We start from the raw sequence: 15,882 nt of genomic DNA on the forward strand, positions 1-15,882 counted from the left end.
ATCATCCCGGGGCCTAATGCAAGTAGAGGGACATACTCTGGCTCTGGTTCTTTAGAACCACACAGAGAGCTGCCAAGATTGAGCAGAACAGATTAAAAAGAGCCACCCAAGAGGAAATGGAGAGACTGTTACATCTAGTATTTAACATGTAACCACAATTCTAAAAATAATATATACAAAATGCAGTCATTCACCTTAATAGAATTATCTCGTAGGCCACTGATAATTTTTTCATCATCATACTGTAAACAGTAGACACCTTTACTATTTTCAGAGCGGCACTGAATCCTCTGCAAGTTGTGTCGTCCACACCGCCAGTTAGATTCTATAGTCTGAGGAAAAAAGGAGGCAAGAGATGAGTTTTTGTGAATCAACCATTCTCTTAGGGTTCAGAGTCTGGCGTTACTTCCAGAAACAGCATACCACTGATACTCCATCTTGGTTTGCATAACTGTCTGTGGACAGGAATCACACTCTTTTCCAAGTAAGACATTAGCCCAGCGATGTTTTTTTTCCTCAAACGCTCCCTGCCCGTCTGGCAACTATCACAGGATTTCCAATGAGTTTGGGCTGGGTTTGAAAAAAATGGCCTAGACAGAATTCAATATGCTTAAAGAATGCCATTTGCACCCAAAACACACAAATAAATAGTAACTCATTGGGTCACTCTCTAATGCCAATTAAAACATTTGGCAGGAGATACCCACTAACGTTAAGCATATAACAATCTGTGTATGCATCCAAAGCACTGACTGTCCTGATCATTGAGAAAAGATATTGACAACTACTATGTGCCAACCATTATCGAAAGAATTTGTCATCCATTTTTAATCTTCGACCAGACTGAGGCTCTTTTAGAATAAGAATGGCACACTTCAGCCCTGGATTCTCATTCTTTCATCATTCATGCGATGCTCACTGAGATGCCAGTGTACTTCAGGGCCTGACCGCTTTAGGCACTGGGGATGCAAAGATGCACGGGAAGCGTACTGCTTGCAAAGGATGCAACTGCAGTACCCAGGCACACATGTTTATTTGGTTAATTGAGTCACACAATAACTTTGACAGGAAGTTCTTATTACTTCCCTTTTACAAACAAGGCAACAGTTTAATTTGCTAGTTAACTGGATGCATTGGAAATGACACCCAGTTCTTCCTGACTCTGAGCCCATGTTTTTCCCACTAAAATACGCAGCATCTACTAACAAAGTATAGTCCTAACTATGGAGGTAGTGAACACGGGACATAAAGAGATCGATACCAACTCCAGAGAAGCTATCGGTGCCAAGGGAGTGATTAAAAACCCTGAGTGCTGCAGCACTTAAGGACTCTTAAGCAACGCTGTGGCCTGAGACCAGTGAGCAAAGTTCAAAGTTCAAAGTGGGTGATGCCCAGAGCACTGGAAGACCTAACCTGGTAGTGGATATAAGGGATTCTCAGGAACAAAAGATAACAATGCGTCCACGATGAACAACCAAAGTATAAATTCCTGATCCTTGAAGTTAGGGGACATAGGGACCGCAACAACTGGCAACACCTTAGCTCAGGATCTAGTTCAAAAGCTATTATCTGAGTAGCAAAAAGTTTAATTAGTTGCTTGGTGGAGAAAGGAGATAACTCATCTTTATTCATAATAACCACTTTAATTATTGGTTCTGCTGACATCTAACGAATTACATGTCCTCTTATTTTGAGGGCAGTACCCTTCCATACACTGCAAAATGTTACAGTTCACTAAATGTTATGTGCCAGGTACTATGCTTCCTTAACACTCTGCTATGTGTTTTATATATTTTACAGTTAATTTAATCATCACAACTCTGAAGCCAAAATTGTCCTCCTTTTATGTAAAAAGAAACGGAGGGCTGGAGACACTGATCCACACATACTTAGAAAGGAAAATGTGGAGTTTCCATTGTGACTCAGGGGGTTAAGGACCTAACACTGTTTCTGTGAGGATGCAGGTTCTTCCCCTAGCCTTGCTCCGGGGGTTGAGGACCCAGCGTTGCTGCAAGTGGTGCCACAGGTCTGAGCTGCAGCTCTTATCTGACCCCTAGCCTGGAAACTTCCATTTGCCACCAGTACGGCCATAAAAAGAAGAGGGGGAAAAAGAAGGGAACATATTTCCTCATTCGTGTACTCAGCATAGGAGCCTGGAAATATAAGCCCTGCCCTCAAAGAGCTCCCACACACAGCCTGAGAGACAGCAGGATCACATGTTTCCAACACCCAGGGGGTGCAAAGAGGTGCCACGGCAGACTTCTCACTCACCTGTCCTTCTGCTACCAAGCCAGAGCTTCTTGGTCAGCAGCATCATCTCTAGTGAGTTTGAAAAGGCTCGTACACAAAACCACGTATTAAAAACAACAAAATCCAAACTCACAAAAACAAAAATGCACCCTACTGTGGCTCCCACTATCAAGGTAGACAATAGGAATTCCCTTCTGGCTCAGTGGGTTAAGGTTTTTGTGTTGTCACCGCTGTGGCTCAGGTTGGATCCCTGGCCCGGGAGCTTGTGCGTGCGGTGCATACAGCCAAAAAAGGAAGGAAAAAAAAAAAAAGTAGACAACAGATCTGTCTGTATAAGCAACTTTTAAAAAAGGGATCCAGAATATAAAGAATTTCTTAAATTGAACTCAATGTTTGGAATCATTTAGCAAAATCATGTATTTTTAGACAGAGACTGAGCCACCTCGGCATGCTAAGCATACCACGAAAATGCCGACTTAGGAGGCAGACCTACTGGTAACAAGTCTTATTCATGGCCAGTGACGCTTGGCAGTGGTTACCAATGTTCAGGCTATACCCTGGGGGCCCAGAGGGTTGCTTCTGAATGTGACTACATATAAACCCAGAGTATTACAAAGATGAATACATATCTATGCATCAGGTGTTATTTTTAAAATTCATATAGCTGTCCTTAGTTTCACAACATACACAATTGCTTTAAAATATTATTATTGAATCAGTTAAGTAGCTTTGTCCTTTGTATATTTCAATGACTAGAAAAAGTACGTTTACTATCTAGGGGGAGTTTGAAAATTTTTTAACTTAAAAAGAGGGGGTAGAGGAGGCATTCCCGTCGTGGTGCAGCAGAAATGAATCCGACTAGGAACCATGAGGTTGCAGGTTTGATCCCTGGCCTCACTCAGTGGGTTAAGGATCTGGCATTGCCACGAGCTGTGGTGTAAGTTGCAGCCACGGCTCGGATCCCGTGTTGCTGTGGCTGTGGCGTAGGCCGGCAACTGTAGCTCTGATTTGACCCCAGCCTGGGAACCTTCATGTGCCGCAGGCGCAGCCCTAAAAAAAAAGGGAGGGGGTGGAGGAATTTCCATACCAAAACGAATTTCCTACATGCTCTCCCACTACTCTAAAATGTTTTCTAGAACCAAATGACCTGGTTATAATCTGTTACTGTACCTAAAGCCCTAAAGACACAGCAGGGAAGAGCTGGGTAAGGCAACACGACTGGCTTGTGACAACCGTCCCCTAAGACATCTGCACAGAGACCATCATCCTTCTATCTCTGACCCTCGAACCAGAACCAGAGGCAGGACCTCTCAAAATCTGTTAGATAGGAAATGGCTTAGCTTCTCAACACCTAGAAGAAGCCTAATTTTCTAAAACACATTTCTGAATTTTAAAAGAAAAAGCTTATTGAGTCATTTTTGATGGGTCATTTTAGGAAGTTCCCAGTTAGGGCTGTTTCTAAGATTATTAAGTTCCTGAATCCCAAAACAAGTCTGTTTGTTTCAAAATGCCAGTAAAGCAACACTAAACCAGATCAGGGAGAGGACTGCTTTGTTGCACACCAGCCCTGTGTAATTCCTAAGACTTCACTCTTCTCAATTCTCAAGGCCACCCACGAAAGAAAGCAACACTTCCTGCTGACTACGCCTGCCCAAAATACTACCTACCACCGTATTTGACGACCTCAACTCTTATTAGAATGCTTATATAAGCCAGGTCTTTTTCAGAAAAACTAGACCTTTAAAAATGAAAGGCAGCCCACTGTGGTCGAAAATACCTAGGCCAATTAACAGCTTTGACAAGTAGCTTGGACTGTTGAGTAACAGTTTCCTCCTCTGTAAAAAGGGCATAAAGAAACACACACACACACACACACACACACACACCCCTCAAATCTGCTGGAAGGGTCCAATGAGATTACTGTAAAGTGCTTATCACAGTGCCCACAAATGGCAGCAATGATGCGCTTCCTCGTTCGTGGAAAACACCGACCAAAAACAGTAGGCTGGGACCAAAAAAAGAAAAAAAAAAATCTCACCGAATTGCCAGCAACTTTTGTCTCAGTCCAGGCTGATCTTCAATGCTGACAGCCCTGAGCCCTCTCCGTTCAACCATTCCCAGGAAGGGGCTCAACCTTCAAATGCAATTCAACAGTTCCCTTAACTCCAGCAGCAGAAACACAGGGCACACACAGGTGCACCTCTTTCACTAAGCAGATACCTGCCGTTTCACTTCGACATCATGTGCTGTGGCTACTGTAGAGGAATATTTCATGGTTTTGAGAACTTGTAAAATCCCCTTACCCTGTGCAAATTTTCAAAATACTGGGAAAGTAGCCATGATACACAGAGTATACAGCAGCATTTAAATTGGCAATAGAGTGAAAACAGATGTCTGAGTATGAAGGAATAACATTATTTTTAGAAGCCTAAACACAACTGGGTGGGTGGGCAAGTTTCAGCATTTTCTGGTTAGGACAATGTTAATATCAAGTTTGCAAACCACAAAAAAGCTCCCCACTTTTCCTGAATAAAATGTGGTTTATTAAAAGGTGCGATACAACACACCATCATTTCACCAGCAGTCTGTTCCAAGGAGAGTGCTTCAAAGGCATTAATCCAGTGAATAAAAAGAGGGAAAAGGCATATTACATGAAAGAGTTTGCCACTACTCGGAGATGGCAAAAGAGAAAAATTCAAGTTCAGGACATCAGAACCCTGATTTCATCCACCCTAACAACTCCCACCTCTCTGCTGCGGGACACTTGTGGGCACCGTAACATGAAAAGAGCATGGGCTTTGGACTAAGAGTTTCAGTTCTGACAATTTGAGGATTACATTAAACCAGTGTGGCAAAGCTCATCACTCATGATGATGATGATGATAAGAATTAAGAGCAGAGAGCAAAGGAAATATGGCTACTTTTCTTGGGAATGTGCCTCAGGTTTTCTAGGAACTCCTTCAATTCTGAGGCACTCTAAACCCTCCCTCCTCTCCCCGCGCCACTGTGTGTGTGTGTGTGTGTGTGTGTGTGTGTGTGTGGTAAGAACACCCATGAGAGAAGAACCCTTGCAGAAAGCTAAGAATTCTTATTTATTCTCTCCAGACTTCATTTCTCACATTCTCATTTCCTGAATAATAGGGATTGGCCACACTAAGCCATGTTCCCTACTTTTTTCTTAAAAATTAGCCAATTTCTGTCGGGTCAATGTGGAAGGGCAAGGCCACTGCTTGCGAGAGCCAAATATGGGAAGGGGTCAATGACAGGAGCTACCACATGAACTCGAGCTGTCAAGGGACAGCAAGAGGGGAGAAAACAAAACGTACTGTGAACCCGCCACCTCGCAAAGTACATGGGAAAAAACAGAGACTCCAAAGCTGTGTGTGGGCAATGGGGAAGAGGGACAATAACATCTACTTAACGTTCAGGGTGTAATTCATCTTTTGGCAACAGGCTTAAAACCCTCTAAAGCACCACCTTTCCTGTAACTGGACTAAACCAAGGCCAGCTAATCTTAACTCCGACCCCCTTTGCAACTAAGGGTCAAGGACACTTGAATACTCACACGATTGGAGAAGGATGAGAAGATCACCTTCAACAGTCTGTGGGCATTAAACAATATTTCCTTCTCCTTCACTGCTGGAATCTTCTACTTTGAAAGTAACACCAACACTAAGCCTAAGGCTTCATTACTTAACTATGTAGGAAGTTCGTAAACATCTTAGTCTCAGTTTCCCCTTCTTACAGATGAGGCCACTATGCACCTTGTAAGAATCAAATGCAATCAATAATCTATGTAAGCCACATGACATAGTTCATGGTACACCGCAAGGGCCCCAGAGAGGGAACTTGTAAATCTTATATTCTGCTTGTGAGGCTTTCAGACCAGCCATATGGGTAAGCACCCAGCCTGTGCGTCTCTCATCTGTTTGATCCATGGATCACTGACACAACTCTCTACCTGTGTGTTCATTCAGGACAGAATAAAACACACTCATGAAGCAGAGGTAGAAAACTTTATTTTGATGAAGCGTCGGTGAGCCACAGCATGAGAAAGCTGTATCAAGTGCAGAAGAATATAAGGTTGACCACAGACACGGTTACTCACTAGCTATGTGGTCATGGGCAAGCTGTTTGACCTTGCTGAGCCTCCAGTGTCTCAACTTGAAATAAGGACAGGCCCTACCTTTCAAGTCCCGTCTGAGTGTTAAATGAAAAACCGCTTTATCAAATGCTTAAAAGTATCTAGCACAAGTAAACGCTCTACACATGGTACATTATTTTTTATTATTATTACTATTAGTGAATGTATCAAAGGATAAAACATCATCCTTCACACTAAGAGATCTAGCCCACAAAAATCTGGAGGAGACTCTTGTGGCCAACCAGTGGGTTTTCCTAAACCACACATTAAGAACCACTGGCTAGACCACCATGATGCAGAGGTTTTGAGTCAAACAGGGGTTTCCCCCATAGCTCTGTTTTCTCTCACATCTGCCTCCTCTATTCACTTTAAAATATTATTTCAGCCCGAGGCAATGGTTGCAGTAGGTGGTGTCACATACTGTCATGCCACAGAAAATTAGTTCATTCTGTCAATTATAACAGTACTCATGAGGATTAAGTAATTTATGTCACCAAATCTTCAACCTGATCAAAGTTCTTCCAAAGTTCCTATTTATTTATGTATTTATTTTTGCTTTTTAGGGCTGCTCATGCAGCACATGGACGTTTCCAGGCTGGGATCAGATCGGAGCTACAGCTGCCGGTCTACACCACAGCCACAGCAATGCAGGATCCGAGCCACGTCTGCTACCTACACCACAGCTCACGGCAACACCGGATCCTTTACCCACTGAGCAAGGCCAGGGATCGAACCTGCGTCCTCATGGATCCTAGTCGGATTCGTTTCTGCTGAGCCACAACTCCTAGAGTTCCTATTTATTAATGATTGACCTTTGATCCATCCTTCTTATAATAAAGGACCTGCTAAAAATTATTCAAGGAAATTTGGAGATATTTTGTAAAGAATAGCTGGAGGAAAAAAGTGCAAAGCAATATACTTTCTAAGATATATGCATAAGCAGTCTCTCAGAACAACTACCCAGAGGGAACCTGAAACACACACACACCAAGCTAAGGTTCACGTTAACACTCTGTCTCAGCTACTAACACCGTAGGAACAATTACTAAATTCTGGACTACCAATGGATCACTTAACTCCTAAACTTTATGATTTGTCTGGCAGAAGTTTTAAATCATTTAGCCCTTTCTAAAAGGCTTCTTTATAGATCATTGTAGGGAACAGAATACTCAAGACAAGGGGGTATGTTAAATAATGATATTCCAGTCACATTCAGATGTGCCATTAACCAAATGATTCATTAGTTCACATGTGCCTTAAAAAGAAGGCAGGGGGAAGGGCCTCCAAGACGCACATGTTTCTCCATTAATGAATTTTGGCACAATAACTTTTATGTCTATCACCTGGGGGCGAGGATTACTTCACATTTGGGAAACTGAGTGTAACTTTATAGGTGATACAGCATTGCCTAGCAAAGGCTGAACTTTTTTGCCAAGGAGGAAAGAGTGAAGTAACTAAGACCTGCCAAGAACACATGTGAGAGAGTTAATGAGAAATGCCTGTGCATGTCTTTCCTGGTTCAAGCAAGAGGGCTCAACAATAAAACGAAACTAATTAGAACACAAGAACAGTATCAAACATCTCCAATGTTTCTCATCAAGTTCACAGAGTTTACTGGTCTGGGGAAGTTACACTCGAATCTGAAATGGTCCAAGAGCGTAATCTGCTCTAGAAAAGTCACTTAAGTATTGTTTAGAATCATATCTGCGTCATTTTAATGAAAAATTATGGGAAATCTACCGAGGAAACTGAGACTGTGCCTTCTCTAGATCTCTAGTGATGGCTCAAAAATGTAAAATGATGCTTCGCTGAAAAACTAGGGCTTGGATTTTGGAAATTTTATCAAATAAGAATAAAAAGTCAATTTCTGATTAAGGTTTTAATTAACTGGCGGCCTTGCAGAAGCGTTTCATGTTTTTAAAAAGTCAGATCATTTTCTACAAAAAAAGCCTTTTCTACTTTAAAAAATAGCTACAGATTATACACATTGTGACATATTTGCTCCAAGACTTCAACTTAAAAAAATTTTTTTTCACTAATGCTATGACTTCAGATCAACAGAACACTCTAAGGCAACATTAAAAAGTTGAGAACAAAACACAAAGAGCCCATAAAACAGATAAATCATAAAGTTACCTCTATATCCTGGATAATCTTTGGGTATAATGACCTATAAAATGAATTGGGAGGGCCATCTGTGGGTCTGTTTTTAAACAGGTACTGATCCCTGGCAAATAAAAACAAACAGATGTTACATTTTTGCACATAAAAGGCTGAATTTATTGAAATGTGGTGCTTACAAAGATGTATCTTTCGAGTCTTTTGACTTGCACTGAGCTTTAACAGTTCAAAAGCAGGATGTGTGACAATTAAATGTTCATGTTAGACGTTTACTTCAGCTTACACTTAACATGATCCTAATCTTTCATTTTCTAATACTCAACACAATAACCTCGCCTTTCCCTCTATATTTTAACAGAAAGCGTTAATGCAGCTTTGAGGAAAATCGAAGTTAGTACACATCAAACTTCTTCCCATAAAGACAACACAGCCCTAACCATCACTCACCCCACTAGCTACCTGCGACGCTCTCTTTGTCCGCGCTGGCTGCGCGCGGCCCCTGACAGGTACGGAGCTACGAAGCTGTACATCAGATAAGGTTGCCTCGGAAGAATCCCGCCTGCTCTACCTCCCGTCTTCAACCAAGGGCAATACATCTACCAGCAAAATGGCATTATTTGATTTTCTCATGTTTTCTCGTTCTCACCTTTCTTTTGGTAATGGTAGTGGCACCTCAGGAAAAGGTGAAAGGAGAAGCATATTCACATAGCTTTGAAAAGCCCAATCACTCATTCAAATTATCCAATACTTCCTAACGGATATAGAGGAAATAGAACCTATCTATCCTAACTGATATAGAGGAAATACGCATTTCAGAAGGGGTTATTTTAACAACTTTAACTTTCTGCCCCCGACTCCTGACCACTCATCTCTTCCCATTTGCTTTAAGATAGGCCAACACATTCGGTAAGTATAACTGCTTTTTTTTTAGTAATCAGAGAACCTTTTTTCACGAGAATATATAATCCAAATACTTACCACCCTCTTCTTTCTGAAAGTCCCTTCCATAGAGGGTCAGTGCGCACCATTCGTTCGATCAGCTTCTTCCACAGCATGCCTTCGGAGATCACTCGCTGCCATTCTTTACACACCAGCTCTGCTGCACACAGAGACCTGGCATCCAGGTAGGAAAGAATGTTTTCTGCTATGTGATCTAAGCCTTGCTCTACAAAACAGAAAGGGCAGTGAAGGAATGGGAAGGGAGATGCAAATGTAGTACCAGTGACCGTTTCCTTAAAGGTAAGAGGCATAAAGAAATCCTGAACTGGGAGATGTGCCTGAGTAAGATCAAAAGTTCTGCAGATACACAAGTGCATGAGTACATAAACATACACACTTCTTTTTGGTTCTGGTTTTTTAAGACGAAACAACTGACGGCAACAGTTCCTATGTGGAAGTCAATCCTGGACCATTCTATATTTGTCAGATATTATAACAAAAGATTTCTTTTCTTTTCTTTCTTTCTTTTTTTTTTTAATTACATAACTCTATGGGGTAATGACAGCCCAAATGTAACAGATGAGGCAGAGAGGCAAAAGGAGTCAAGGTCTTGTAACTATAAGTGAAGCCAAGACTAGAATTCTAATCTTTTGCTGCAAAGTTTGTGTTCTTTCCCTTCTGATTTACTAGATCATCCTATTAATCCTGACCTAGTGAATTGCTTCAAGTTAAAGACACAAAAAGGTAAAACGCGGACGCATCTGAAAAAGCTTATGAAAAATTAAACGACAATCCAAGAATTAAGTTAGGTGTACTTTGATTTTTGCCAATCATTTCTCCATCTTCTTACAGAGGTAAAATCCTCAAAACATGAACCACATGCCTAAAAATTCTAACCTTAAGAGGTTTACCCTACACAATGCACGTATCCTCTCAAAGACAACCACTATCCAGCCTTTGCCTGACATGTGCCCGTCACAAAGGTGACGAGGTAAAGAAGATCCCTGTGGTCAACAGAGCGGCTGCCCGTAAACGCCCATCCTGTGGGTTCTAGGCATCTTCTCTGCAGCTACAAGAAACAGAGGTCATCCCCAGGCCTCTGTGGAGGAGTGGGAACACCAAACACATAGCTAGAAAATTCCAGTTTCAGGTCTAGGTTCACCATGCAGCAGTTCTATGGCACGAAACAAATATTTAAACAATTACTGAAACGTCCCTGCCTCTTGTTTTTTTACCACATAAAATGGTAGGCACTATCTGTAAAAATCCATAAGGTTCTATGAAAAGATTTTAAAGACAACAAAGTACCATTCAAGGTTAACATGTGTTCTCTTTTAAGATAAACGGAAGCAGGAGAGTACTAACTTGGCAGGTCTCGGTAAATCATTAAACTCGCAGAGCCTGAGATTCCTCATCTGCATAAAATGGGGACAACACTCTCTGCCGTATTGTGAAAATATCAAACTGAGATGATGCATAAAACATGCTTCACAAACCAGGATTTCTTTCATCCCTAAGATGACTATTTACACTGTTGCTTATGGTTTACAGGCTCCTCATACACTAACTCTCCGACTCTGCTCTGGGTCTAACACCCAGGTTGTGATGTGATAATGAAGATTACAATTACCCTGGGGCCACTATCTCTTCTTGCACGTGTCATTACATCGCAGTTAATGCAGTCAAAGATTACACTGCCTTCATCTAAGAGGCGTTACCGCAGCAGACTCCCAAGATGGCCGTGGCTGAATTAAAACCTTAGACCCCCCCACACACACACACCAGAACATCTATTAAAACAATTCCCCCTAATTCTGATTTGTACAGCTAGTTTAGAAGTAGCGGTCAGCTTCATGCAGAAGTTTATAGTTATCCTCACTATAATGCACCTTCAAAACTTTATCTGACCCTTCCACTTCAGCCTCTGCAGTTCTGACTCTGTCCTCCACCACAGATCGGCCTCACGGGCAAGTGTATGAAGTCTTTATCCCACGTTGTTGGCAAATACGTCAAGTGGGTCAGAACCAAGGACAGCACCCCTGATTCTCTATTTCCCTCCAGGCTGTCATTCATCCACTCAGTAAATATTCACAAGGTATCAATGCTCAGCCACCAGGTCTATAAGCATCTGGATTTTATACTATTATTCAGCCTACATCCTCTATTCAGTCCCCACGGATATTTTTGAGAAATTTTGCCCCATGTTTCTGACTTCTTAGTCTCATAACTTTATCCAGAAAGGAAATCAGGTGAATTTGGCATACTTTTTGTGTTTTCTTGCTGCTGCTTACTACATAAAGTTGGTATTGCAATTTTGTGTTTACAACTCGGCACGAGCTGTTTTGTGTCTCTTTTTAACATATATAACCCATGTTCATGATAGAATGAATATAAGCAAGTATTTTCAAATCCCTAAACCTCTCCCGTCAGAGATAACGGCTCATCGACATTCTGTACACTATATCCTTCCAGGCTTACACAGCCCTGCATGGTCGTTTCAACAAAACAGCGAATTAACTTTTATTAGTCCGTTTGAGAATTAGGCTAGAATGGAACACCAAATTTAGCAGTCAATTGTCTCCCAAATACACCTTTCTCCACCTCTCCAAACCAGGAAGTCTGTGCATCAATCACCTCTGGGTACTACCAAGCGAGGGTAGCAAGCACGGTTGTATAAGCTGTATGAACACAATCGTAGCCAGTAGCTCTGCCTGCTGGCTTTCGATTACTTCTCAATGGTCCCCAATTCGGAAAACCACAACTACAGGTTTTGTACTGGCCTGATATACAGTTTCCTTAGGTCTACTTGTTTACAGGAGGTATGTGTTTCTTTCTAGTTTTAAAGCCACTACTCTTAGGAGTTCCTATGTGGTTCAGTAGGTTAAGGATCCAGTGTTGTTCCCCCCCAGTGGCTCAGGTCACTGCAGTGGCACGAGTTCAATCCCTGGCTTGGGAAATTCCACATGCTGTGGGCATACCCCACTCCCCCCAGAAAAGAAAAAAAAAAAAAAAAGCCAAAAAACACTTTTCTTAGTGGTGAAAGAAAAAAGAAGTTAAATGAGGAGTGAAAATCTGTCTCTATTATCACTCCACCCTTTATTCCAAGCACACTCTCCCTTCCCTCTTCACACTCCTGTACCAAATGGCCAACTCTCCCAAGTCACTTAACCATTTTGGGCAATTTCACATTATCTGAGGCTTGGCCTTCTTGATACCATTCTCAAAGGTTCAGGCTACCTTTTTGTGTATCTTCATGCCCCTTTCTGCCATCTTCTGTCCAAGTGTATATAAAATCAGGGAAATCCATGGATAATCACATGGATTATCTTGTGCCTCTCCACTGCTAGGACTGACAAATTATTAATCAGAATTTCAAACTTAAGATGGTTCTATTTGTGCCTCTCCATTGACAGGACTAACAAATTATTAATCAACATTTCACATTTCAGAATCTCTCTATCCTATTTAATCATATTTTCTCTTAAAGTCTCTAACCATGGCCCAATCAACTTAGTCTTTCTCTGAATTTTTCTAATTCTGGGGTACTTATCTGACTATTTTCTAGTTTCTACAGTTAACCTTAGAACACAGTCACTTTCCAAGGTTTGCATTACTTTGCAATCACTAACCAAATCCTCCTAATTGGCAATAACCCCCCTGCCACCCACCCAATTCCCATCTTGTCTTGAATAGCAAGGCATCCCCCTGGTCGGTATGTGAACTGGGAAAGCAGCATCCAAATCTTCCACCTGGCTGGGTGGGCCTTTGAGCTGGTTCTCAGAAGCCTGGGTGGTTATATTTGAATCACTTAGGGTTACCAATTTTAGAAACAGCAGCAGCAAAAACAGATCCCTGGATAGTCTCCTGATCTACTGAATCCGAATCTCCAGATAATGGGCCCAGGAATCTATATTGTTAAGAAGTAGCACCCGATAATTCTGACATGCTGGGAACTACTGCTTTGCAGCAAGAATATCCCTTTTGGTCCTCATTGACTTCCCCTCACCTTAAATATCTCCTACCACTGAGTTTCTGCACAAACTAACTCATGACTAGACGCATACCTCCTATTCTTTCAAATGCCACTGCTCCAATTCAGCAACATCTCGGTGAAATCTATGAGATTTGATTCATTTCTTTTTGTTAACACTTTAAATACACTTCATCCTTCTAGGAGGCAGCACGTTTCAGTCTCTTGGAAAATGCACTGGCCACAGAGCCATATCTCCTGGGTTAAAGCAAATCAGTTTTCCTTTTTGGATCTCAGTCTTCCATAAAATAGGAATGATATCAAATGCCTAAGGTGGATTATCTCATAGAGTCTGCAGGATAAACTCTCAATAGCCCCATTTTATGGAGAAGGAACTTCCCAACCTTGCTGGGAAGGTTAATAAGAGGAGGTTATTACGGAGCCAGAGATAGAGCCGGTACCCAATGAATGTCATTCTCTCTTCTTCCCTCTTCCAGAAATCATCTTAGCTCATATTGTTGGTCCAGGAAGCTAAGCTGTATTCCTCTTTTTTTGTCATTTTCTGCAGAGAAAAATATTACACATCTCCCCTAGCAAATCGCTAAGCCCTTTCTAACAGCTTGGAGCAAGTCTCATACCCCTTAAATACTTAAAGAAAAATAGAAATCACACAACTTCTACTTGGGCACCTTAGAGCAGCTTATACCAGGAGCCAGGCAGACCTTGCCACTTTCTGGTTTCAAAGCCTATTCAGGACAAAGAGGTTACTGAATAAGGTGGTCCATTTGCCTGGGCTAAAAAGTGCTCTGAGGTGTTAAAACGAAGCATTTTCTTAAGTACCAATGTCTGGCTCTCATTTACTCTACCGTGCTGAGACTCCCCCATCCCCCCCCCCCCAACTCCCCCCTTCCAAGGCAGCAAGAGGACACATTATGGCCTCAGAAAATGAGTCCAGAATACTGCACACACAGTGCTGAAGAAGTGCTGCTGTTGCTAATTATACACACCAGATGAAGGTCTGGAAAAAATTCAATAATAAATTAAAAACAATTAAAAGGCAAAAATTTCAAAGCTCAATATGTAAATAACACTGTACCAAAATGAAACTCAAATGTGAATGTCAGTTCAATGCCCTTGACTATAGCCAGTTTTAAGACAGCTGCTTAGATCATACAATTACAGAAACTTTTATTATTTTAGAAACACATTTCAAAGAGCAGCTGCAAAGAAATTTCCTTCCCCACCCACCCCTGCTGTCCCTTCCCCCTAGATTTTACTGATCTAGCTGTAAAATCTGAAGTTAGAAACCTTTTGAAAGAATTCTTTCCTGACAGCAACAGTTCGTCAGTGGAAGCCTTTTACTTGGAATATACTGACCTACGGATTCAGCCAGAAATGGAGTGAAATAATGCTTAGGTCACAAAGTCCAACATTTTGTTATGCCCACGAAGTGGCATACACACCTACCTAAATGATGTCAGGATGAATCAATTCGGAAATCAGTGGGTGAATAATTAAAACTTCCTGGCAATAAATTGTATTACCCCTAGAGAAGCAGGTGTTTCCTGCCTCTGGGCTTTTTTTTTTTAAACTGCTATCCTCAGAATACCCACCAGATGCCAGGCATATTATATACATTGCCTTTAATTTTCCCTATATCCCATAAACAGTATTATTATTCCCACACAGATAAGGCAACGGAGGCTCCAAAAAGCGAGCTCACATAACTATTGAGTGCAGGGGCTGGAATTCAAACTGGGGAGCTGTCAAATCCAACAGCCATGCTCTCTTCCACAATGTCACACTGGATCTTTGGTCCTGCATCTAGCCTAGAGCCTACGCTCTGCTTCTTTCGTATCTCCCAAGACCTCTGATCTGGTCTCTGTCGCATTTATAGTCCGTAACAGTTGATCAGCCTAACTTGGGGATGCAACCAAAGAATAAGCCACAGCGAGGAACCTAGGTGTTTCGAAAATTCTTAATTGCTTAGACACCTCACCAAACGGCTCACCGATGCTTATCATCCTTTTTGAAGTACAATCTGCCTCTACTTCAAATGGTATAAATTTTCCCTTTAACAACAGTTCTTACAAACCACAAAACTTAGCCTGCAGAAATTGACATTGCAGACTAAACATTTACCATGATTTTTAGAAAAGCATATCATAATTATCACTTTTTCCACTGAACCAAAAGGAGCCAGAAACCACAAACATTTTCCATTTTCCCTATACTGACAGGTATGATATTTGCAGTAAGCATTACAAAGTCAAAACTATAGACCATTTTTATAAAATTAATGACTTTCACAATCAAGAGAAGTCTCAAGTTAACTGTCAATTTCAACAAAGTAAAAACTCAAACCCAGGATCATCTACAATGAAAACTAAACACCAAACTAAACTAATGATTAGTAAGTTGTTCCACACATTATTAAATCTAAGTCTGAACAAACACA

At 41.5% G+C, this 15,882-nt stretch overlaps 1 protein-coding gene across 7 annotated transcripts in view; it reads right to left on the reverse strand.

Annotated features, from left to right (window-relative positions):
- FBXW11 (F-box and WD repeat domain containing 11) overlaps nt 1-15,882 on the reverse strand; it is a 124,394-nt gene that overhangs the window by 23,639 nt on the left and 84,873 nt on the right. For all 7 annotated transcript variants that reach the window (XM_047787604.1, XM_047788133.1, XM_047787861.1 and 4 more), the window contains 3 exons: nt 9,494-9,680; nt 8,531-8,621; nt 195-332 (listed from right to left, as the gene is read on the reverse strand). In XM_047787604.1, coding sequence (XP_047643560.1) covers nt 195-332; nt 8,531-8,621; nt 9,494-9,680 — 416 coding nt within the window. The remainder of the gene's footprint in view (nt 1-194; nt 333-8,530; nt 8,622-9,493; nt 9,681-15,882) is intronic.

This window comes from Phacochoerus africanus, chromosome 1 (genome assembly GCF_016906955.1).
Source record: "Phacochoerus africanus isolate WHEZ1 chromosome 1, ROS_Pafr_v1, whole genome shotgun sequence".
NCBI lineage: Eukaryota > Metazoa > Chordata > Mammalia > Artiodactyla > Suidae > Phacochoerus > Phacochoerus africanus.